The following is a 24,802-nucleotide window of genomic DNA, read 5'->3' on the forward strand; positions in this document are numbered from 1 at the left end:
GTGTGCTTTTTCCCATAGTGTGCAAGCACGACCACCACTGCTGGATTACAGGGTGGTCGTAACCCCTGGAAACAAGCAGTGTATAATGTGATGGAAAAATGAATGAAGCCAGCAAAGGAGGCAATATGGATAATCACAATAACATTAGTAAGTGCCTTGTATTAACTTTCTCTGCATGATAAATACCATTTGCTAAAGTGAGACAACCCCTTTAAGGATTCATATTTTGTATATGTTCTCAGGTGTCACTGTTTGCTGAGCTTTTCAATGAAATGCTTCAGAGAGACTTTGGAGTTCGTATATACAAGGAGCTTATAGCTCTCCCTGAACGGGATGAGAAAAAAGAGAAGAAGATTAAGAAGGAAGAGAAAAAAGAAAAGAAAGATGATGAAGACGATGAGCCAAAAACCAAACGAAGAAAATCTTCAGATGAGAAAGTTAAATCAGAGGAACGAGATGAAAGAAAGGTACATAATACAAACATACATGTTTTTGTTTTTTTTTCTAAATAGACATTTAAGAACCAGTTATTCCCATTACATCAAATTCTACAAATGAACGCCAAGGAATGGGAACTGAAAATGCCGCCATGTTTTCTTTTGTTGTTTTTTTTAAAACAATAAAATAAATTCTGGGGACCTTAAGGGGTTTCTGAATATGTATAAAAATTACCATGCATTGTAAGACATACTACAGGTTGCTTGGAGGTGAGGAAGATGCCACTTTGCCCTAATAATATATGTAGTTTGCATATTCTACTGATCTGTGCAAAAAAAATAAAAAATCATAGTACACTTGTAATAATAATAATAATAGCAGAATTATTCTAGTCCATCTGTACAGCACATATCCATGCGCCATTATGACATGTCATTGAGGGTTTCCGGTATGAGAAAGTGTGCCTCGCATTCTGGCTCTGTGATCGTGTATTGTACGGTTGCCCATGCACTTGAGTGGGTAATACAGGGCAAATGAGTGGCTGTATGCAGCTTCCATTAATGATAACTGCTGACCACTAGCAATATGAGAAGCTGGACTTGGGGAGAGGAGCTGATTTCCGATTTCCTGAGCAGAATATTTCTGCTAAAAAAGAGTAGCCTCAAAAAATGTGCCTTATAATAGACCCCAACATTCACTGACAGCGTCTTTTAAAGGCTGTATACACTTTCAGAAGCAAATTTTTTTTTTGCATTTTACTAATTTTTGGCTAAAAATCATATTTTTGTTTGGCCTTTATTGAAAATATTGAGCCATTTTTTCACAAAAGGACATACCCCCAGACTTTACCCCTGTTTTCACACAGGCAGCCCCCTTATATGAGCATAGCAGCATTTCATGTTCCAATGCTCTCCTTTACCCTGCGCTGAATCACCAGGGCAAAGGCTTTTTTATGAGATCCGGTGACGTACCGGGCTCTCCATAGGGACTGCTAGGCGGAGGCTTCTGCCCAGCAGTGACCCTGGTGACTTCACCTGCACTAATGGGTGGGCTTTAGCGCTGCCCTATCCTGTAAAGCAGCTAGGGCAGCGCTAAAACCCCACCTATCAGAGCCGGTGACGTCACCGGCAACACTGCTAGGCCGAAGCCTCCGTCTAGCAGTGTAAAAATATAAACAACAAAGCCCTTGCCCTTGGCAAAGGAGAGCAATGGGAGCATGTAATGCTCCGATGCTCAAATCGGGGGTGCCAGAGGGATGAAAATGTTGGTATGTCTAGGTTCAGCTCTGAACCCGGACAACCCCTTTAACTGTTTTTCTAACTGTGTGACTGGTACTTTCACTTTATGCCGTCATCTAATAAACCTTATCTCTAAACTACTTAGAGGTGATAAACACTTATTTAACCAACTTTCTTATCAGTAAGATAAGAACTGAGCTATAATGTGTGTACCTGATCCCCAGTACTCAAGAGTATGTCCGCCCTCTGTATTCTTCCTTACTCAGGAGCTCCCAGGTTTCCCCAGTCACTGGTTGAGACTCAGTGTAGGTGAAATAAAGTCTGCTTTATTGAGCAACTGCACAAACTTATATACAGAAAGTGATCAGATAAAACTGTAATCCCATCACATTCCCCTTCCCCTGGCCAAAATGTCATTGTCCTGAGCTCTTTCAGAGTACAATGGGAGATAACGAAGGGGGGGTACGGACAGTCTTTTGATAACAAGTTAGGGCTGTTTCACACGAGCGGATGCCGTGCGGGACATCCGCCCCGTGAATGACAGCCAAGACCCGATGCGAACTGCAGAAGCACGGAGCATTAACATCATTGATAATGCTCCGTGCTTCTCTGTAACCTCTTTACTACGAAATCACAGTGACAACTTTATCTCACTGTGATTTCGTAGTAAAGAGATCACAGAGAGGCACGGATCATTATCAGTCATGTTACTGCTCCGTGCCTCTGCAGTCTGCATCGGGTCTTGGCTGTCATTCACGGAGCGGATGTCACGCATGGCATCCGTTCGTGTGAAACAGCCCTTACACAGTATAACATAATTACACATATCCAACACCAATACACATTTAACTCAAACTGATGACCGTGTTGTCAAATAGCTCCCCCAAGTTAAATGATGGCAGACCCAGTGAGACCCTCTACGGGTCCACTTGGGGATGTCCATGTTAGTCACCCTTCCAGTTCTGTTTGGCGAGATAGTCCATCAGCATTCGCATTGTGTTTCCCAGGCCGGTCTTAGATTGTGAAGGTGAATGGCTGTAGGGACAGGCTCCAGTGCAACAGTCGTCCATGTGCCCTGGACACCTGGTTCAACCAAACAAGGGGGATCTCCAAAATCCTAGGTCCGTAGTCGCTAGGAAGGATGCTAGTCCTCAGGCTTCTCCAGCAGCCCCAGTAACGGTTCAGTCCGTCACAATGTGTTTGTCAGAGAGATGAGAAGTCCGCCAGCTCCCCAAATGATGGAAAAGATAGAAAAGCCATTTAAAGGGGAAAAAAATGACTTTAGTGGGGTGACAGAAGCCCTTTAATTTGAGCTAAAAAAAAATCTTTTTTTCAGTTGGTCTTTGTAAAAAAAAAAAAAATGTTCAGTCATTTCTGTGATACAAGGGTCAGTCTGTCACAGTCTGTTTTCTTTGAATCCTGTCTGACAGCTCATGTGTAGCTCTTATCTCTAATCTCCTGACCTCATAAACACTCATAGCCAAATTGCTATCAAACTGATAAGAATATGGCTTAAATAAAGAGGGAGATTTATGAAACTAGTGTAATGTAGAACTGGCATAGTTGCCCATAGCAACCAATCAGATTCCACCTTTCATTTTCCAAAGGAGCTGTGAAAAATGAAAGGTGGAATCTGAGTGGTTGCTATGGGCAACTAAGCCAGTTGTACTTTACACCAGTTTCATAAAACTCCCCCAAAGTGTTTGAGGTCAGGAGAACGCCTACAACGAGAACAAAGCGGGGAACGCTGTGGCTGGAGGACCCCGAATTTGCCGGGGTCCGTCCACCACCAAGTGCTGCTCCCATAGAAGTGAATGGGGGGGGGCGCCGCGCATGCGCAGCCCATGCTCCCATTCATTTCTATGGGGCAGATGGCAATAGCCGAGCCAGCGCTCTGCTATTTTCGGCGGCGCCATAGAAATGAATGGAGGGCGGCTGCGCATTCGCAGTGCGCCCTCTGTTCATTTTCCAGCTCCGTTCTCATTATAGGTGCGGGTCCCAGCGGTGGGACCCACACCTATCAGACAATGGGGGCATATCCTAACGATATGCCCCCATTGTCTGAGATGGGAAACCCCTTTAACCCGGTATCTCAGAAACCGCTTAAAGGTTTTCTACCACCAGAAATACTGTTATGTAGCTGACTGGCATGAGCGATGCGCTAATGTCAGCACTACATAACAGTATGTTTTTTACCTTTCTCCCTGCAGCCGTTTTGCAAAAAAAAAAATGCACTTTTATAATATGCTAATGAGCCTCTAGGTGCTATGTGGGCGTAAAATCAGCACCTAGAGGCTCCGTCCACTCACCCTTTATCCCGCCGAGGGCCCCTGTTCTGCCCGCCCTGCTCCTCTTGATTTATGTGACAGTTCGCAGCAGCGTTGACGAAATCCCGCACCTGCGCCGCTCACTTCTGTCTTCGGTGCAGGCACAGTAAGTGAATGTTGCGCTCCTGGTGCCGGATTCCTCACTGCGCCTGCGCCGACTATGTCACAGTGAGGAAGCCGGCATCAGGAGATCGGCCTTCACTCACTGCGCCTGCGCCGAAGACAGAAGTGAGTGGCGCAGGTGCGGGATTTTGTCAATGCTGCTGTGAACAGTCACATCAATCAAAAGGAGCGGGGCGGGCAGAACGGGGGACCTGGGCGGGATAAAGGGTAGGTAGACGGAGCCTCTAGGTGCTGATTTTACGCCCACAAAGCACCTAGAGGCTTATTAGCATATTATAAAAGTGCTTTTTTTTACCAAAACGGCTGCAGGGAGAAAGGTAAAAAACATACTGTTATGTAGTGCTGACATTAGCGCATCGCTCATGTCAGTCTGCTACATAACGGTATTTCTGGTGGTAGAAACCCTGTAACATTTTTAATAAAGAACAAGTGAAAAAAAGATTTTTAGCTTAACATTGTTAAAATGCAGCCATAAAAATTTATCGTCATCACACATATAAAAAGCTTCTTTGGGATTTGCATCGTCATTCTGTTTGCTCAACGCAGATGATAACAGGAGTGTCATATGGTTGTTTTATAGAAGGAAGATCGAAAAAGAGACGATTACCGCGATGATGACGACATAGACGATGATAACCAGGAAGATTATGAGCCCATAGGAGCAGAAGAGGATGACGGTGACTATGAGGGTCAGATTGAAAGGCCTTTCAACTGGGGGACTGTTGTAACTAGTGCAGTGAAAGGATTGATGTGTGGATTGACAAATTGATCCCATTTGTCTTTTTTTTTTTTTCTTTTGTAGGTTAGAGCACTTACGCCGGGTAATAGAGGGGGCAATGATCGGGAATGATTATGTTACTTCCGAGATTGCCTCTTGTTAGCTGCATTTACATGCAGCATTGATTGCTGATGTATGGGGATGAGTGGTTGTTGCTTTAGTCGTTTGTCCCCGTACAGTTTCACTACTTGTCGGCCGCTCATCCTTGTTGACACAACTAAGAAACGGGCCATTATTGGGAACGAGCATTCATATGACCCAATCCTTAGCCCATGTAAAAAAAAACTTTAGACAGTAATGTGATTAGTTACTGAGGTCAACATTTCTAGCCTTTTTTTCACTAGTCTATACACGAGCCAGCAGCAGAAGGCATCATCTTTTGTTTTCTCTTTGTATTTTGTATTCAGTTTGGTTCGGTATTCTGTTGGAACAGGACCACCATTAGATCTAATCCTGATTCTCCAACAGACCTGATACCTGTCACAGTAGAGGTCCTGCCGGCTCTCCTGACATATCTGTTTTAGCAAATAATTGCATCCTTCTGTTATTCCTCCAAGAAAAGTATAAGTAAATTGACAGCTTGGTGTTACTATTGGTCTTGTAAAAAGAGTGTATCCTTACACAGTACTGATATCCTCCATTCAGTGTAATTTATAATAGAGATTTGTATTCTTTGAGATTATTGGACGTTATTAGCCCCTCCATTTTCTTGCTTTTGAGGTGTCCATTATAGAGAGTTCTATAGTGGGGTCTTTTTTTTTTAGGTCTGTGTGTAAGGATATATCCTATAGACAAGGGAAATGGTAAGACCAAGTCGTCGTTGGTGCATTTTCAGGAGAAATAACAAGGGAACGGTAGTAATAAAAGGTGCTCTAGCACAGGCATGTCCAAACTGCGGTCCGTTTCCAGTGCTTGTATTTCCCACAAATTAATAATGCTAGAGCAGGCATGTCCAAACTGCGGCCCTCCAGCTGTTGCAAAACTACAACTCCCAGCATGCTCTAATAGCTGAAAGCTATCCAGGCATGCTGGGAGTTGTCGTTTTTGGAACAGCTGGAGGGCCGCAGTTTGGACATGCCTGCTCTAGCATTATTAATTTGTGGGAAATACAAGCACTGGAAACAGACGAGTCACACTAGCGGACAGACCGCATCATAGGGGTGTTCCAGTTAAAACAATATATTTCTTATCCACTGGTTAGGGGGAAACTGTTGTATTAGTGACAGCCTTCTATATGCCCACACTGATACAAGGAGAGCTGTCAATCACTCTATGTGGGCGGCGGGATCAGGACTCTCATTGTCTCTCCTAGTAGTCCTATTCACACGTCCGCAAAATGGGTCCGCATCCGTTCCGCAATTTTGCATCCGTATTTCTGGATCCGCACTTCCGTTCTGCAAAAAAAAAGAACATGTCCTGTTCTTGTGGACATTTTCTATGAGAGTGCTGGCAATGTGTGGTCCGCAAAATGTGGAACGCACATTGCCGGTGTCCGGGTTTTGCGGATCTGCAAAACACATATGGACGTGTGAATGGACCCTTACTCAGAAATCCTGCTCCAAATCATATAATCCTATACATCACAGAGCTCAGATTTTCAGCCTCTATCATATTCTGCACCAGAAATCTGACAGGTTCACCTTATGTATGTAATGTTTGCAGATGAATAAAAGTAAAAAACCAAAGTTGAGATTCTTCGGTTTATCTGTCTAGACCGAGATGAGGATGACGATGACTCTAGCACCAAAGATAAACGTGATGACAAGAGAGACATCAGGTACAGCAAGGAATGGCTGAAAGATAAGGTACGTCTTGCTGACTGACAGTATATATACCACTCGCAAAAAGGGATATTTAGCTTTTGGGTGAAAATTATGGAAAACTTAAAAAGTTCCCGCTACAGTGATATTATATCATGAAAGTAGGGCATTTAAGTAGAAGCAGCAATGGGGATTTCCTCATCTCAAACAAGTTATTGAAACAAAAGCCCACACAAGCGGTGGGTATACCTCCACAAAAATATCAATGTCTCAATAACTTGTCATGTGGCATCAATTACAGCTTGACAACGACATATTATGCTGTTCACAAGTCAACTTATTGTCTGCTGAGGCATGGCATCCCACTCTTCTTGAAGCTCGGCCCTCAGGTCATTGAGGTTCTGGGGTACAGAGTTACAAGCCTCTACACGGCGACTCAGCTGATCCCATAGATTTTCAATGGGATTCAGGTCTGGAGAAAGTGCAGGCCACTCCATTTGAGGTCCCCCAGTCTCCAGCAGCCGTTCCCTAATGATGTGACCTTAATGATCTGGCGCATTGTCCTCCATGAAGATAAAATTAGGCCTGTGTTGTTCATGCAGAGGCACAATGACTGGATTAATGTTATTCAAGTAGTATGAGCTTGTCACTGTACCACTGACAAAGTGTGGGGCAGTTCTGTATTGACTAGACACACCTGCCCACACTGTAACACCACCTCCACCACCAAAGGCTTGTCTGGTGACAACAGTGGCTGATGTATAGCGCTATCCTTGACATCCCCAACATCGTTGGCAGCCATCATTTCTGCTCAGCGTGAATTGACTTTCATCAGTGAACAGCACTGAGGCCCACTAGTCCCTCCTGCAGCATAGATGCTCCCCGGCCCATGCAAGACAGGGACTCCTGTGCCTGGTGGTGTGGTCAGGTACCCTTATTAAATGTTGTCTAGAACACAGACCACGCTGATGTAAATGCTTTTTAATGGTCTAACGTGACACTTGGGTGCCTCTCACCTCCTTTAAATGTGTCTGGAGTTGAGTGGCATTCATCATCTGGTTACGCAGGGTATTGTTCACAATGAAGCGGTCATCAGTGTGGGATGTGGCCAAAGGACATCCACTTCTATGCCTTTCCGTCACTCTTCCAGTCTTTTTCTATCTCTATTGCAACCTGCTGATACCTATTGTTAGGTGTTGTCTTGGTCACATGATGTCAAAATGTGAACAGCATGATGAGGACGACTGTTTAAATACCAATTCTAATTGAACCAGGAAATTTATTGGGTGATAAATGGATCAAACACCTGTTGTGAATTTTGCTGTTAAGTTCCTTGTTAGAGAACAGTTTGTTGTGCAAAAAGTAGTGAAACATTGAACATTTGGACATGTGCATTCAGAAGTTTAATGAAGGACACATTAAGTTCACCTCTAAAGGTTAGAGAGCATTTTAGGTTCATCCTGAAATTTCATCCACAAGCCAAATATCTCCCTCCCCCAGTGACCTTAAGACAAAGAAATGCACATGAGGCTCACATATCTGGTTTGCTGCCATCTTGTGGACAGAAAAGAGTAATACAGTATACATATATATATATATATATATATATATATATATATATATATATGTGTGTGTGTGTGTGTGTGTTTTATTTCTCTCTATCTCTCACAATAGAGATAGATGTAGATGTATAGATAGTGTGTGTGTGTGTGTGTGTGTGTGTGTGTGTGTATATATGTGTATATATATATATATATATATATATATGAGTAATTGCAAAGTTTGGTAAATATATTTCATTTCATTAGATATCCTGATATTTCTCTGTTTTTGTGGTGACCATGTTTTGCACAGCAGCCTTATTGGTTGTTGCCATTTAAATTGCTAAACCCTGGAAAAAAAAGTGGAACCTGCTAAGGAAAGTTTGTCCTTAACTCTCCTGCATGGACATCTGCAATCTGCTACAGAAAGCAGTTTTAGCAGATATCCTGCAGACAGACAAGTGCCTCCTTCCTCCCAGCCCCTTCATCTTCAGATGGGGACCAACTCTGTGCACTAGCATGAGCTCACAGACAAAATGGGAAGTTCAGGGGAAAGGAGCGGGGCTTAGCATTGCTTTCACTTTAATGGACACCCAGAGCACTGTGAAAGAGGAAGAAACTGTAAAACTTCAGCATCTTCTTACAAACCTCTCACAGAGATATTAGGATACGTTCACACTGGCGTTTTGGCTTTCCGTTTGTGAGATCAGTTTTGCCCAAATGCATTCTGAATGGAAAAGGATCTGCTCAGAATGCATCAGATCAGTCACCATTCCGCTTTGGAGGCGGACACCAAAACGCTGCTTGCAACGTTTTGGTGTCCGTTTGACGAAACTGAGCCAAACGGATCCGTTCTGACATACAATGTAAGTCAATGGGGACGGATCCGTTTTCACTGACACAATCTGGCACAATAGAAAACTGATCCGTCCTCCATTGACTTTCAATAGTGTTCAAAACAAATCCGTCTTGGCTATGTTAAAGATAATACAAACGGATCTTTTCTGAACGGATGCAGACAGTTGTATTATCTGAACGGATCCGTCCGTGCAGATCCATGACGGATTGACACCAAACGCGAGTGTGAAAGTAGCCTTAGACAGTGTCAGACCATTGACACTACAGAAACTGCGGTCCAGCTTTCTACATACCTGAATGTCAAGTTTACCTGTACAGGCAGGAGGGATTTGATTTACTGTCTGTCTAGGCAAACCTGACATTCATCAGTGTGGGATAGCTGGCTTACAAGTCTTGTGGCGCTGTACACGCTGATCATATAATGTTACCCTTACAGTGTGCTTTCCCAGGACCCTAAAAGAAAATCTGCCTCCCTATGGCACTATTTGGCGGTAGGGACAGGTATTAGTATCCTGCAGTCTCTTTTACAGCTCCACATGGTTGTAACCCAGCTTTCTTAGGAGCTTAAAAAGGCAACTCTGCCTAGCTATGACGCTATTTAGGAGTTAGGTAGACTTAGTATTTAGCAGTCCCTATTACAAGTCTATATCATTTGTTACCCAGCTTTCCCGGGACAAATGAATGACAAATCTGTCTGGCTATGCTACAGCATGGAGGAATTGTCATGGGGAATCATACACACATTGCTGCCCTGATACAGTATGCAAATCTAATCTGTCATCTGGTACCAGGGCAACATAATTTGCCATCACCCAGCTTTTCCAGGACCGTGAATGGTAAAAAGCCATTTTAATACTATACTACATAAAAATTCAAACTTGGATTTCGACAGACCTGAAAAGTTGGATAACAACCTCTGCAGAGATGTAATGAAGGCTAACACTTGGTACATGCATCCTTTACACAGTACATCTATAACTATAATGTTATAGGACGTATATACTATATATGTAGTTGCTTTCCAACATACCCCCACATGCTACCCAGCTTTTCAGAGCTGCTGAAAGGCGAATATGCACAATTTTGCAGTGATGGGAGGAATTATTACTGCTTAAATAGGCAGATTAGCTATTCAGCTGTATGTACTATGGCTGGCACTTTTCAATCTCAACTTTGATCTGCAGAGACCTCGGTGACTTTTGTGCTGTCCACAATCACTTAGCACACTCACCCGACTTGTCATCCTTATGTTTCTCTAGGAGAAAGAGAAGAAGCAAATGATTACCACGAATAAAGATCTGCTCATGGCATTTGTATATTTCGATCAAAGCCATTGTGGTTACCTTATGGAAAAAGATTTAGAAGAAATCATCTACACGCTTGGACTGCATCTGTCTAGGGCTCAGGTACCTGCTACATTCTGTTCGTAGAACACATAGATGGTGCTCATTTGTCGGCTCACCCGCGGTTCAGCTGGTTGTGTAACGTCCTGCCACCCCCATGCTATACAGAAAAGCCTGCTGAGTACACATTGCTCCTGCAGCGTTGAAGATTTCCCTGTACAGCCCTGATGTGCAAGATCCCTAGGGGCGAGAGATGCTTCTGTCAGCAGTTCTTGTCCCTGGTTAGACTAAAAGAGCACATGGAATTGAGGGCAGCCCATTTCAGTAATTATGTAATAGTGGATTACCACGCAGAATCTGCCCCCAAAAAAGATATTTATTTACCCATGAAAAGTTTTCTTAACTAAGTCTTTGTTTTCCGTTGAAATTTTGCCTAAATTAGTAGCCATTTAGTTCAGCTGGTATGTTTGGGGATGGTGCCTCGGTCTATATGCAGCTATATTGGGTGTAGAATTGTGTGGCAGGTATGTCACTTGTCCACCCTTTGCATGTTATTTCCCTCTGCTCAGAATGATTCTGAAATGTTTTGCCAACAGGTGAAGAAACTCTTTGGTAAAGTAATGCTGAAGGAATCGTGCTACTACCGCAAGTTAACCGACACCTGTAGTGATGACGGAAGCCACGAGGAACTGGATTCCATGCAGGAAGACATTCTAGGTACTTGTCATCCACTGTCTGTTTGAAGGGGTTGTGCACCTTTTGGCGGAAGGTGCTCAGACCTACAAAGAAAAGCAGATTTACTTGCTGGCTCCCCGCTCCTTTTCTTCCTGGCCTCGGCTGCTCCACTGCACTCCCAGGATGTAAAGTTTCTGTTTGATGCTGCTGCAGCCAATTGCTGTCAGCGATTGGCTGCAGCAGTGTTAAAGCGGAAGTTTACATCCTGGGAGAGCAGTGCAACAGCCGAGGCCGTGAAGAGAAGGAGCGGGGAGCCAGCGCCAGGAAACGGGTAAGTATGCTTTCCTTTGCAGGTCTGCCCATTGGGGATGGGGGGGATTACAAAAACCATAAAGGTGCTCAACCCTTTTAGGGTACTTTCACACTTGCGTTGTTGGATTCCGGCAGGCAGTTTGCTGACAAATGCATTGAAACACCGGACCCAGTATTTATTTTTATTTTTTGCATTTTTAAAGGTCTGCGCATGCGCAGACCGGGAAACTGGATCCGGTTATCCGGAACACTTGAAATACATTTTAATGTAATAATGCAAGTGTTCCGGAATTTTGGCTGGAGATAATACCGCAGCATGCTGCGGTATTTTCTCCGGCCAAATACCGTAAGAGGGACTGAACTGAAGACATCCTGATGCATACTGCTTTCCATTCAGAATGCATTAGGATAAAACTGAAGCGTTTTTTTCCGGTATTGAACCCCTGTGATGGAACTCAATACCGGAAAACTTTAACGCTAGTGTGAAAGTACCCTTAATCATTTTTTTTATTGTGTGTTTTTTTTTTTTTTTTTTTCTTGTTCTGCAGTTCTTTCTTGCTAAATCAAAAGTTATATTACTTTCTTTCCAGGAAATCGTTTGCTTTTGCCATCAAAAACGTCAAGATCCGAAGTGTCCAATGTGGAAGAGAAAAATGGCCTTATTGTCTACAAAGGTGCATTGGTTGATATCGGAAGTCTTCTGCAGAAATTAGAGAAGAGTGAAAAGGCTCGGGCCGAGTTAGAACAGAGGCTGCAGACTCTTCAGTCCAAAACAGGTATGAGAGGATAGTAAAAGGGCAGATTAAAATTTGTGCGGCCACGTACTGAGGTGCAAGTTGGTTCTGTAATAACAATGTTTTGTTTCTTGGCCACCATGGTTTAAATACCCATTGGCAGTAGTCATGCAATGAGTTGCCATGTGCATTTCATCACCCTCGTCAGGGCTAAAATTCATAGGTGGTGGATTTTGCTGTGTTGACAACAGTAACGGCTTTGTGCTATAAGGTCACACCAACATTTGGGTTCACATTCATTCAGTGTGCATTGTGATAAATTATTGGAGTAAGACATTGTATGAGCATTAGATAAACCTGCTACATTCTATGACATTCCCATGTTTATTACTTGCTCCACCTTGCTTCAACACATCAATTTTTACTATGTCTGCACTAGCTTAAAGGGGTATTCCAATCTCAACATTTATTTCCTATCACTAGGACTTGCCATAAATGTCAGGTGCGGGTCCCACATCTGAGACCTGCTTTTATTTCCAATACAGGACCCCTTAGGCCTCATGCACACGACCGTTGTGTGTTTTGCAGTCCGCAAAATGCGGATTCACAAAACATGGATGGCGTCCGTGTGCGTTCCGCAATTTGCGGAACGGCACGGACAGCCATTGATATAACTGCCTATTCTAGTCCACAAAACTGACAAGAATAGAACAGGTTATATATTTTTTTGGGCGGATCACGGAACAGAGCAACGGATGTGGACTGCACACGGAGTGAATAGGTCCACATCCAAGCTGCAAAAACTGCGGCTCGGATGCAGACCAAAACAACGGTCGTGTGCATGAGGCCTTAAGTGAAGGAGGTGCTCTGTTCATTGCTGTTCTGAAAATAGCCGAGTAAGGGCACTCAGCAGAAATCCTATAGCAATGAATGGAGAGCAAGCCGCACATGCGTGGACACCTCTCCATTCACCGGTATGGGACTATAGGCTATTTTGGGAACGCCCATAGGGGTGAATGGAGGGGCGATGCACATGCACGGCAGCTCTCCCTTGGGGCCCCCTTCTGGAGATGGGTGCAAGTCCCACCTATCTGACACGGATGACATATTTTTGCCATGCATGTTGAGATGGGACAAACCCTTTAAGTAGGCTTGTAGGTATAGGTGTTTGCCATAGTGATTGCAGTGCACAATAAGCCTGGGCTGTATCTTTATTATGGGCTGGGGCTGGTGTTGAAGTTGGTTTATGGCTTATTTGTTAGTCTGTAAATGCCTTGATAGCATTTCTTTTTTTTTTTTGATAAGTCTACATTTAATTTCTCACAGAGGAAGATGAAAAGTCAATTTTCCAATTAGAAGCCTCGAATAAAAGCTTGTCTGGAGAGTTGAAAGATGCAAAATGTGATCTGAGCCGCTTGAGAGAGAGCTTGAAAGCCCTGGAAGACACGAACTGCCAGTATGAGGACCAACTAAACAAGACGATGAGAGAACTGTCTGCCACCATGGAGGGGATTCAGAGTGTTCTCAACAAGGTATGGAAAATGTACTGCTGTATAGCTTTCTTTTTTATTATTTAATTTAAATTTTTTGTTATTTTTTAACCCTTTCGCTACCAGCTCCGTACATGTATGGCGCTGGTAGCGCTGTGCAAGCATGACATCCGCTCGCGCGTGCAGCGGTCGTCATGGCTAGCAAGTCTCTGCTGTTTCAAACAGCAGAGACCTGCGGCTAATTACCGCAACAGGCAATAATACTGATCGCGGTAATTAAATGCTTTAGATGCCGTGATCAAGTGAGATCACAGCACCTGAATGCGCAAAAACCTGAAGCCCCGTGCGGCCAATCGGGACCTCAGTACATGCGCTGAATGCTCTGAATCTCTCAAGAAATTCTAAGCATTAATGCTGCAGTTCTTATTTTGGCCACCAGATGGCAGGCCAACATAAGAAATTAACAAATTGCTAAGAAATTGTCATTTTTTTAATCGCTTATAGGTCAAAATTAAAAATTAAAAAACATAATTTATAAGCCTTAAAATGATTGATTTTTTAAAAAAAATATAAGAAATAAAAGTTTAAGTCACCCCCCTTTCCGTATAATAAAAATGTCTAAATAACAATACATATAAACAGCCTAGGTATCACTGTGACCGAAAACTGCCATAATGTTAAAATTAAAAAATCCAATACGGCAAATGGCGTAACGGAAAAAAGGGGTCAAAATGGCCAATTTGCAGTTTTTTCATTGCTTGTCTTACCCAAAAAAATGAAATAAAATGTGATCCAAAAGTCATGCACACTCCAAAATGGTATCATTTGCATTAATGGAAGGTACTACACACCACGCACCCCATACTTTCTGAAACTTTTGCTGACAACCTCTGTTTTAAAGTACAACATTTTCAAACTGACTGAGCCTGAGATGGTGATTCCCCCCCCCCCCGCTCTTTACCAGGAGGACAAAAGCTGTCTTTCTAGATAGGTCCAATGTCTTGTTTTTTTTTAAAGGGAATCAGAAAATGACCTGCTGATTAAATCACTTTTTTATGTTTAACATATTCTTAAAGAATTTTTTAGGTTTTAAATTTTCTATGTATTCTATATATATATAAACAAAAATAAAAATTCCTGGAATTTTTGCTCTGGCCACTATTGTCTAATATTTGGCGCAACTTCTTGATCTGATTACCACTTGGAACCGAACCCGAGTTCAGGAAAAAAAAAATTACAGTAGAAATAGATTTTTGAATTTATTATGCGAAGTCTCGCGAGACTTCGCAAACTAATAACTTCAGCTCATAGGAGCCAATACATTCTAATACTGTATTATGCGAATCGACTTCGGATGTTCCATCCGAAGTCGATTCGCTCATCCCTAGTTGTCACCTAATTACAACCTGCAGATGTCACTGTTGCCACAACTAACAGTTCATTTTGGGTCTTGTATGTGAAGGGAGACGGCAAATTCTTACTACAGTGCCTTTCAATTATAGGCACCAAATGTGTACTATTAGCTCTTCTCTGGTATTATCTGCAAAGCTGTAATTGACTCGTCTTGTTCCATCACTTTTAGGGTACGGCTACAGAGCGACACAGGTCGGACGACGTGTGTCATGGTCAGGATAGCAGAGTAGCGGTGATCCCATAGAAATGAATGGCATTTGGCAACAAGTTAACCTGGTGGTCTAGGGAGGGGAAAATACTACTACTCTGTGTAGTGGTTATGTGGACTGGTCTCATGCTGCAAAGTTCAATATGTACAGTGCACATTAACCAAAATCTGCATATCTGTCACAACTTTCAGCATAAAGGACCTGGCAGGTTTCCTTTTAAAGGGAATTTGTCATATTCTTTCTTTTTTTTTTTTTTCTTTCTAATCTGTTATTATAAAATTATAAATTCTATTTGCTAAACATGATTATAGGGCAGCCATCTTGCCTGAGCTGTTAACGGCATTTAGAAATATGCGTTACTGCAGCCAACGTGGCACATAGACACAATAGACTACAGGGGACTCATTGACTTCTATGGGAGAGTTTTCTAGGCATACTCTGTGTCATGTCATTGTGCGGGAAGGGCAGTATATAAGCTGTTACCATCACCTATTGTGAATGCTGGATCCTGTGTTATCTTTCATTGTATTACTGCATGTGATATATGATGATAGATGACTGCTGAAAATTATTTATAGAACAGGAAATCTCAACATATTAGTAGGGATGAGCGAAGCGAGCTTCAGATCCTAGATTTATGCTAGTTTAAGGCCTCATGCACACAACCGTTGTTCAGGTCCGCATCCGAGCTGCAGTTTTTGCGGCTCGGATGCGGACCCATTCACTTCAATGGGGCCGCAAAAGATGCGGACAGCACTCTGTGTGCTGTCCGCATCCATTGCTCCGTTCTGTGGCCCCGTTAAAAAAATATAACATGTCCTATTCTTGTCCGCGCTTTGCGGACAAGAATAGGCATTTATATTAAAGGCTGTCCCTGCTGTTCCGCAAATTGCGGAACGCGCACGGACGCCATCCATGTCTTGTGGATCCGCAATTTGCGGACCGCGAAACACACCACGGTCGTGTGCATGAGGCCTAATGCTGTACCAAGATCGGTCTCTGTACAGCATTAAAATGTACAGCCTCCGACGAGGCGAAGTCAGCTATTAGGTACTAGTCGGAACCGAAGCCAAGTTTGGATCCAAGTTTAAAAATGGTTTTCCAGTTTAAAAATCTAATACCAAAGTTATCACTGAATAACTGACCTTGTCTCATCCGAGGGCATACATTTTAATGGTGTACGTATATCTGTACAGCATTAAACCGAAGTTTTGAACAAAGCGACATCCGAAGCTTGCTTCACTCTTCCCTAATTATTAGGCTCAGTGGCCAGTGTGAAAACCACAGGATTTTATTTCTTTTTAATACATTGATATCTTATAGTATAATAAAAAGAGAAAAATCACAAAAAATTGTAAAACTGGGCTAATTTATCAAGACTGTAGACCAGAAAACTGCTCGCCACCCTCACTGCTTTCCGAAAAGGGTACATGGCATGGGTGGCATCCCTGGCAGATTTACCATCAATGACATCAGTTTTGTGTGAGGTCTACGCCAGCTACGACCTAGCATAGATTTCATTCTAGGCACATGGACTGTTAGAGGATGCCCTTAATTTATGATGGTGCATGCAAGTATATTACAAAGTTTATTATTTTACTATTTGGGGGGCATTCATAATGTTTCTGACTGGTGGACAACCCCTATAAGCACATCACTTCTGGTTTACCACTTTTAGGCTCCATTCAGACATCCGTAGTGCACTGCAGATCCGCAATACACCCGGCCGGCACTCCCATAGAAATGTCTATTCTTGTCCGCAATTGCGGACAGGATTAGGACATGTTCTATTTTTTTTCCTGAGCCGTAGACCGGAAGATCGGGGGCGCGCTCCGGAAATGCATATGCGGAGAGCGCATAGTGTGCTCTCTGCATCCATTCTGTCCTCATAGAGAATAAATTGCGGAACGGATGCAGACCCATTATACGGACGTGTGAATGGAGCCTTAAAGGGAGTCTCGCCTCTCCCAAGCCCTATCAAGGACAGTACTGCATGAATATTACCGCTGCCCCGACGGCGGATCAATAATTTATATATCCATACTCGTCCCCGTTCCTCCAGTGTGCACCTGCATATTGGTGCAAGGACTCTTGAGCATGTGTACATCATGGGGAGGACTCCAGGATGAGTCCTCTCAGTGTATTCCACTACTTGTCAGTCAGTGCACAGCATAGGAACAGGATGAGCATGGACATACAACTTAGTGATCTGCAGCTGCTCTGTTCATGTAGTACTGCTCTTCATATGGCTTGGGGGAGGTGACCTAGACCAGTGTTTCCCAACCAGTGTGCCTCCAGCTGTTGCAAAACTACAACTCCCAGCATGCCTTGACAGCCTTTGGCAAAGAGCAGTGAGATGGGTTAGTATGGGCTTCACCAGCATTGCTTATGTGGTTGTACAGGGCACATCAGCCTCATCTGGTGAAAGGGACACCACAGATGGCCAGGCACCTGATGCCTGTGACTGCCACATATCCTAATGTTAAGTGTATAGCAGTATTATTTAGACAAGACATTGTGTAGCATTATTATTAGATTAAGCATAGCATTTTTCTCGCCCATATGCATTGGGGGACACAGAGACCATGGGTATAGCTATGTCCTCTAGGAGGCGTTGACACTAGTAAAAGCTGTTAGCTCCTCCCATGGCAGCTATACCCCCTCCAACTTGGAGAGAGAGCTTCAGTTTTTTTAGTGTCAATAGGAGGCAAGACCTCCCTGCTCTGCAGGGAAGCTCCTGAAGATTTTTTATCTTAGTTTATTTTTTTCCTTATTTTTCAGATGGGACAACAGTGGTCGCCTCGCCTCCCTGTTCTCCCGGGGTCGAGTTGTGCCAGTACTGGTGTCCCGCACTGCTGCCTCCCCCACAGAAGACGAGGTGGACCAGGGCAGCCTCGCTCCCCTGCATCCCGCCAGCCAAGGGGTCACCCATCCAAGCCCCCCCCCCCTTTCCAGCGTCCTGCCACTATGGTGCCAGTAGCTGAAGGGGTGACCCTGCTGGACCAGAGGAGGGGTGAATATGGCGGCAGGAGAGAGAAGAGAGGTGAGTACACGGCACTAGGTGAGTACTTAACCCTCTGGGTTGGTCCCCCCTCCCTCTTGGTGGCAATAGTCTCCGACCAGACAGGGCTTCAGCATAGCCCAGCACCCCTGAAGCATTCCCCTCCGGCACAGGCCGTTTGGTTGATTGAGAAGGACATGGGGGTTAATAGGTGTGGCACCAAATTAGGTGGACTTGTAACTCCCTACGGCTAATTCCTTATTTACTCACAGGGAGCGGAGCGCAGCAAGGAGCGGCACATATTCCGCTAACCAACATGGCAGCATTTACCTTTCTCCACCCCTTCGGGAGCGGATGCCAGGCGCGCCGCTCCTGAGGGGGTTAACCACCCTGCATTCGTCTGGCACCGCTTCGGTGCTACGGCCACGATTTTTTGCCACCCCTGCTCAAAGAATATGGTGACCAGCAGGGCGGCCGTTCACACATGCGGAGGAGCTCTGCCCCCTGACACCTCCCACATTTACTCCCCTTGTAGAGGACGCCGTCGCACCGCTCCGGGAAGGGGTTAACCGCCCTGCGTTCGACCGCCCGCTCAAAAAATATGTCGGCCAGCAGGGCAGACGGTCATACATGCGGAGGAGACTCCACTCCCCGACACCTCCCACATTACACCCCTTGGAGCGGACGCCGTCACGCCGCTCCGGAAGGGGTTAACTACAGCGCGATCGGCCGTGGACCACATCGGTGCTCCGGCCCGCGCCTTCTCTGCCCAACCCCCGGCTGGCGGGGTGACGCCCCCATTCAGCACTCTGGCGCAAATTCTTCTCCCCCTCCCCCAGTCGCCTGCTGAGCCACTGCCTTAACCCTTCATGGCCACCCACCATTCTTAGGCTGGCACCTGATTATCTGGGGCCCTTCTCTAAGTACACTGTACATGAGTGGAGGATTTAACCCCTTACTGTCTCGTCATTGAGGCCGGCTTCCTAGTTTTATAATAAAAAAAAAAAAACATAGGACATGTCCGTCCATACGGGTCCCCCTCCTTCGCATAATTCCCAATACCGCCTCCGGGCCATTTGGTTGACCAGTGACGGACCCCTGCAGGATCCAATCCGTCCTCCGGGGCCGTTTGGTAATGACTTTCCACCTGGGCAATCCAGTGAGGGACCGCTGCAGGATCCCAATCTGTCCTCCTGGACCGTTTTGGTTGATGATTCTCCACCTGCACTATCCAATGCGGGACCACTGCAGGATCCCAATCCGTCCTCCGGGGCCGTTTGGTTGATGATTCTCCACCTGCAAAATCCAGTGACTGACCACCGCAGGGTTGGTTGATTTTATTTTCCACCTGCGCAACTCAGTGAAGGTTCTCTGCAGGATCCCAATCCGTCCTACGGGACCGTTTGTTGATGAATTCTCCACCTGCGCCATGCAGTGGAGGACTTCTGGGATTCCCAATCCACCCTCCTGGTTGTTGGTTAATAATTCTCCTACCTGCACAATCCAGTGGGGTTTGCTGAAATCTCCCATCCACCCTACGGGGTTCTTTGGTTGATAATGCACCACCTTCGCAATCCGGTGGGGAGACTTCTGGGAGTTTCCGTTCCACCCTCTGGTGGTTTGGTTGATAAGTCCCCGCCTGCGCGGTCCACAACTGCCAGGGGCAAGATTCTGAAGGGTAGCTCTACGCGCAAGCGAACCGCAGCAGGACAATTTTCTCCTCGAATATTTCCGCTCCCCTACTCTTCCTCCCTAAAAATCATGCTCAGACACACCCTCCCTCGCTGGGGAACTCCATCCAGAAAGAGGGGAGAATCTCTGATTCGGATCCTGATATGAGTCCGAAGCAATCTTCCAGAGATTGCGTCTAGGTGGCCAGCAGTACTGTCGTATGCATTGCCCACTTCCTTTGGTGGTGTAACTGGACTACTTCAGGATAAAGTGCCTGCTTTATACATTGTCCCCTGCCATAGGTGGACTAAGTACAATGACTTGGGGTTCGGGACCTGCCATATGCAGATCCATCTGTGGCGCGATGACATTGTCACTGGTTACATTATGTGCTGTATGCATTACCCCCTTAGGTGCACTATTGCACTCCACGCCATATGCGCTAGTTTGCTGTGGGATATTCTCCCTACCACTGACCAGTATTTGCTCACACCTTCCTTAGGTAGCTAATTACTCTACCATTGAATACGGTTCCGACTCTCCGCTATCATTCCATAGGCGAAGTGTTGCACATCACCGCGCTTCTGTCGCATTTCCCCCTTCCGCTAGTGATCCACTAGCGGGGAGTAACTAAACATCTTCTGCGGCACTACGGCTTTAGGTGCCTTCGCTTATTTCCAAGAGGGCGTGGCTACAGTTGGTTCTCGCAGGCGCCCGACACTCTTACCCTAGTGTTATATGGGTGCCACCAGTGGATACGGTGGCTATTCATCGTTACATCCTTCCTTTGGTGCTGGTTTCGCACCTGATTATTAGATCCTCTGTCTTCCAGGGGGATCCTAGCATCACTTGTGGGTCTTACAGCCCCCCCCCCCCCCCCCCTCCATGGGCCTCTGTTGCTCCGGTCGGTCCTGATATTGTCCGCATCAATACGTAAAACATACCCTGTTGCACTTACCTAGTGAGTACGTTCCAGCGGGTCGACTCTTTTCGCTGACTCCGTATGCTCTATCCACCACTCCCCATTCTCTGGGGAAGTGGTTATGCTGGCGACTCTGATTTAGCTCCTACAGCTTGTTTTCCTCCACAGGTGCGGCTTGTTGCTAATTTTCGAGTTCATGGTCGCTGCGGTGGGACATCCCCCTCTGGTAGGGGTCCTATCCTGGAGCTAGCTTGGCAGTTGCGCCTGTTCAGCGCCCTTCCAGGTAAAATTTTTAGGGTTAGCTCCACGTGACTGGGGCAGTGTGGCACTTGTTTTCCTACGGATAGCATCGGGCCTCTCCCTCAATTTTTGCGTTGCCGGGGCAAGCGCTGGCTACCATTGTGGTAGCGGTATTATTTTTCTTACATGCTTGGGTTCTTACTACACAGCCCCTCGCTAGGCGGTGGACTCTCTACCACCGGATCGGTGGCTTCTACGGGTGTTCCCTCCTATGCTGGGATATGGGGCTGGCATTGCAGTGTGACTTCCCTTGCCTGGCTTCCTTCTCGGGCGGAGTTCTTTTGGCACGGCCGCTTGATCTTTGGCTACTTTTGTAAAGCGTCGGTCTCTTACAGAGTAGGGGCTTAGACCTAGCCTATTTGATTCTCCTGCATTTCCCCCTCTGGCTCATGGTTCATTGTCACCCCGTATGCCTCGGTAGTTCCTACGTTGCTACCTTCCCTCACCTGCGTTGCATGGGGTATTCGTTTGGTGCCTTTCCATTCCAGACACGATCTGGTCCTAACTGGTGGGCTGTGCCGCCCTCCACATTCTTCCTTCTACAGGGACTCTTCCCTTGGTCCGGGTGTGCTTCCGCCTTCTCTCCAGAGCCAGAGTTCCGGAAGCATCCGCCATGGAGGTCCTGATTCTCCTTGGCGGGAGTTTCTTCCCCTCCTTCGCAGGGTTCTACGGAAGGTCCGGATGGAGGACATTCAGACATATCCTAGTCGCTCCGAAACTGACTCGTCGTGCGTGATACGCCGACCTCGTTCTCCTGGAGACGTCCCTTGGTCACTGCCACTCAGAGACATCCCTTCTTTCAGGGGGTTCAGTCTTACATGACCTTTTCAATGACGGCGTGGCTATTGAGACTGCCGTTCTAACGTGGAGAGGGTTTTTCGGCGGATACCTTCCTCGCTATGATTCGGGACAGGATATCTGCATCGCCAGTATCTATTCTGGGACCTGTGGGTCCTTCTGAGGCTTCTCTGAAGCCAAGATGTCCCCCTCACTTTGTTTTAGTTTTTTTCCTCTCTTTTGTACTTTTCCTTGATGGGTCAGGTGTTGGCGCTTCCGTCTTGGGCAGCCTTCCAGGTTCCCTGGTGCCCGTGGTAATCTTCTTTCAAGGAGCGGCACATATGGGTCCTCTGTATCATCCTTACAGCCTTGGGATCTGAATATGGTTTTCTCAGCATTCCTTCTTCTCCCGGAGGTAGTCTCTGACTACCATAGCACGTTCCTTTCCTTTGCGCCCTACGAAAGGGAGTTACATTATGGACGTTGTCAGTGCTTTACTCAATATTATCAGCCTCCAGTCCCTCTCGGCGTACGAACCCTCTTTTTCTCTCAGAAGGGTCATCGCTGGGGATTGGCGGCCCCCAAAGGGCGATTGCACGTTTGATTCGGTCTGGCAGTGCTGCAGCTTACCGCGCTCGGAGCGGGGTTCCACCCTTAGGTGTCACAGCTCACTCCCCCAAAGTGGTGGGCGCTTCTTGGGCTAGGAGGAATCGCGCTTTGGCTGCACAGTAATGTAAGGTGGCTCCAGTCCTCCTTGCACATGTTCGCAAGTTGCCAGGTGCATACTTATGCATCGATGGTCGCTGCGTGGTCTTGCAGGCGATAGTTCTTAGTTGACTGCACGGGTGCTTGCTTTATGGGTCTGTGGTTTTTCCCTCCCTGTTGGACTGCTCTCGGACGTCTCTGTGTCCCCCAATGAATATGGGCGAGAAAACGAGATTTTGTAAAACTTACCAGTAAAATCTTTCTCGCTCTTCATTGGGGCACACAGCACCCGCCCAGTAATGTTGTTCGGCCACAGTTGTGGCTGTTGCTTGTTAGAACCTGGTTCGGTTCTTGGCATTGTTGCTGTTCCACATTGTTTCGTTGGTTTACTTGCTTCTCCTACTGCTTCTCACAAACCGAAGCTCTCTCTCCAGGGGAGGAGCTAACAGCTTTTACTAGTGTCAACGCCTCCTAGAGGACATAGCTATACCCATGGTCTCTGTGTCCCCCAATGAAGAGCGGGAAAGAGATTTTACTGGTAAGTTGTTTTTTTTTTGTTTTTTTTTACAAAATCTCGTTTTTTGTGGTCACGGTAGCTTCATGTTATTTGGGCACTGCTACTCAGACACCAAACAGTGCATTTCTTTGCAAGTTATGATTGTAGCAGCATCATTATTTTGCAGGATTTTATTTTTGCACCAACAGAGGTTACCACACTGGACATTGTCCGACAGAAGGACAGACCTGCTATTGTCTCACTCCCAAGACATACTGATAGGGACCTTAGATTGTGAGCCCCATTGGGGACAGTTGGATGATAATGTCTGTAAAGCTCTGCGGAATATAGTAGCAATATATATGAGCATAAAATAAATAAATAAATATATGGCCTACTTCAGAATATTGTTGACTGTGATTAAAATGGATTGTTTTTTCTTGTGTATGATTATGTCTGTCATGTTCACAGAATCCAGGGGCATCTGACGACGAGAAGTCAAAGGAGAACGGAGCCAGCTTTTGACGCATCTTTTCCCCATCTTGTAGAGAGAAGAATAATGTTATATAATATAATACAAATCATGGTTTTGGAAGTGATGAGAGACTGGATGTAGTTTTACTTGATATTTAATGGAGAAAAGTTGTATATAGTTTTATTAATGTGTGAAGAGCCACCTCTACGCCATTGCCTGCAGCTGACAGGATAAAGTGGAAAAATACAGATTTTGCTAAAGTTTAGGATAAGTTTGTCATAGCAAAATAACCACAAAATAGATTGTGTAAGAAAACGGATCTTCTATATATTTTTTCCTTTTGTTATCCCTTCCACTTTTTATGTACATATAAAAAAATAATAATCTAAGATTGTGAAAAATTGCAATTTATTTTTAACTGGTCTTTTAAAGGGGTGAACCCAGACATACCCCCATTTTTTACCCAGGCAGCCCCCTTTATTTCATGCTCCGATGCTCTCCTTTGCTCTCGCAGGGCAAAGGCTTTCTTAGGAGATTCAGTTAAGTCACCGGCACTAATGGACTAAAACAACTAGGGCAGTGCTAAAGCCCGACCATCAGAGCCAGTGACATCACTGCCAACACTGCTAGGTGGAAGCCTCCGCCTAGCAGAGTAAAAATATAAACAAACAGCCCTTGCCCTACGCGATCCTGCGGAGGACAAAGGAATGCATCGGAGCATAAAATGGGTGTCGGGGCAGCCAGAGGGGTAAAAATGGGGATATGTTCGGGTTCAGCTCTAATCCCGGACAACCCCTTTAATATAAGTGTTTTAAGAGTGGAAATTCCTTACCCAGCTTACACGACTTACCAAGCAATAACATAAGAAGGTGTGTAATGCATATGAATTACTGGTACAAAAAATTTCTTCACATTTTTTTTTGTGTACAGCAGTGTTCACAGCATGTCCTTTGTACAAAAGGCCAGAAAAAAAACACTTAATAAGAATATGTACATCTGGTTTCAATTAAAGATTTCTCCCCCTCATTTTGCAGGCTTCTTTGTTACCTGGATCTGACTTCAGTGTGTACTCTGTATCTATATACTATTAACCATCATAGTTATCACTGTTGTCATGTTAGGATAACCACTATCCCTTATGCAGTTTAGGGCTTATGTATGGCAGGTGCAGAGCCAAGGAATAGCAGCTAGATTTAAGAGGCTATGCTAGTCTAAA

At 45.3% G+C, this 24,802-nt stretch overlaps 1 protein-coding gene across 2 annotated transcripts in view; it reads left to right on the forward strand.

Moving 5' to 3' along the window:
- CCAR1 (cell division cycle and apoptosis regulator 1) overlaps window positions 1–23,975 on the forward strand; it is a 72,258-nt gene extending 48,283 nt beyond the window's left edge. Inside the window, exons 18-25 of one of the 2 annotated variants that reach the window (XM_044296286.1) lie at window positions 243–467; window positions 4,707–4,815; window positions 6,618–6,709; window positions 10,323–10,469; window positions 11,003–11,123; window positions 11,984–12,169; window positions 13,454–13,659; window positions 23,583–23,975. In XM_044296286.1, coding sequence (XP_044152221.1) covers window positions 243–467; window positions 4,707–4,815; window positions 6,618–6,709; window positions 10,323–10,469; window positions 11,003–11,123; window positions 11,984–12,169; window positions 13,454–13,659; window positions 23,583–23,636 — 1,140 coding nt within the window. In that variant the 3' untranslated portion in view covers window positions 23,637–23,975. The remainder of the gene's footprint in view (window positions 1–242; window positions 468–4,706; window positions 4,816–6,617; window positions 6,710–10,322; window positions 10,470–11,002; window positions 11,124–11,983; window positions 12,170–13,453; window positions 13,660–23,582) is intronic. The other variant, XM_044296287.1, reaches the window with a different exon arrangement.
- Window positions 23,976–24,802: the final 827 nt, after the last annotated feature.

The sequence above is a fragment of the Bufo gargarizans genome, chromosome 6 (genome assembly GCF_014858855.1).
Source record: "Bufo gargarizans isolate SCDJY-AF-19 chromosome 6, ASM1485885v1, whole genome shotgun sequence".
Taxonomy (NCBI): domain Eukaryota; kingdom Metazoa; phylum Chordata; class Amphibia; order Anura; family Bufonidae; genus Bufo; species Bufo gargarizans.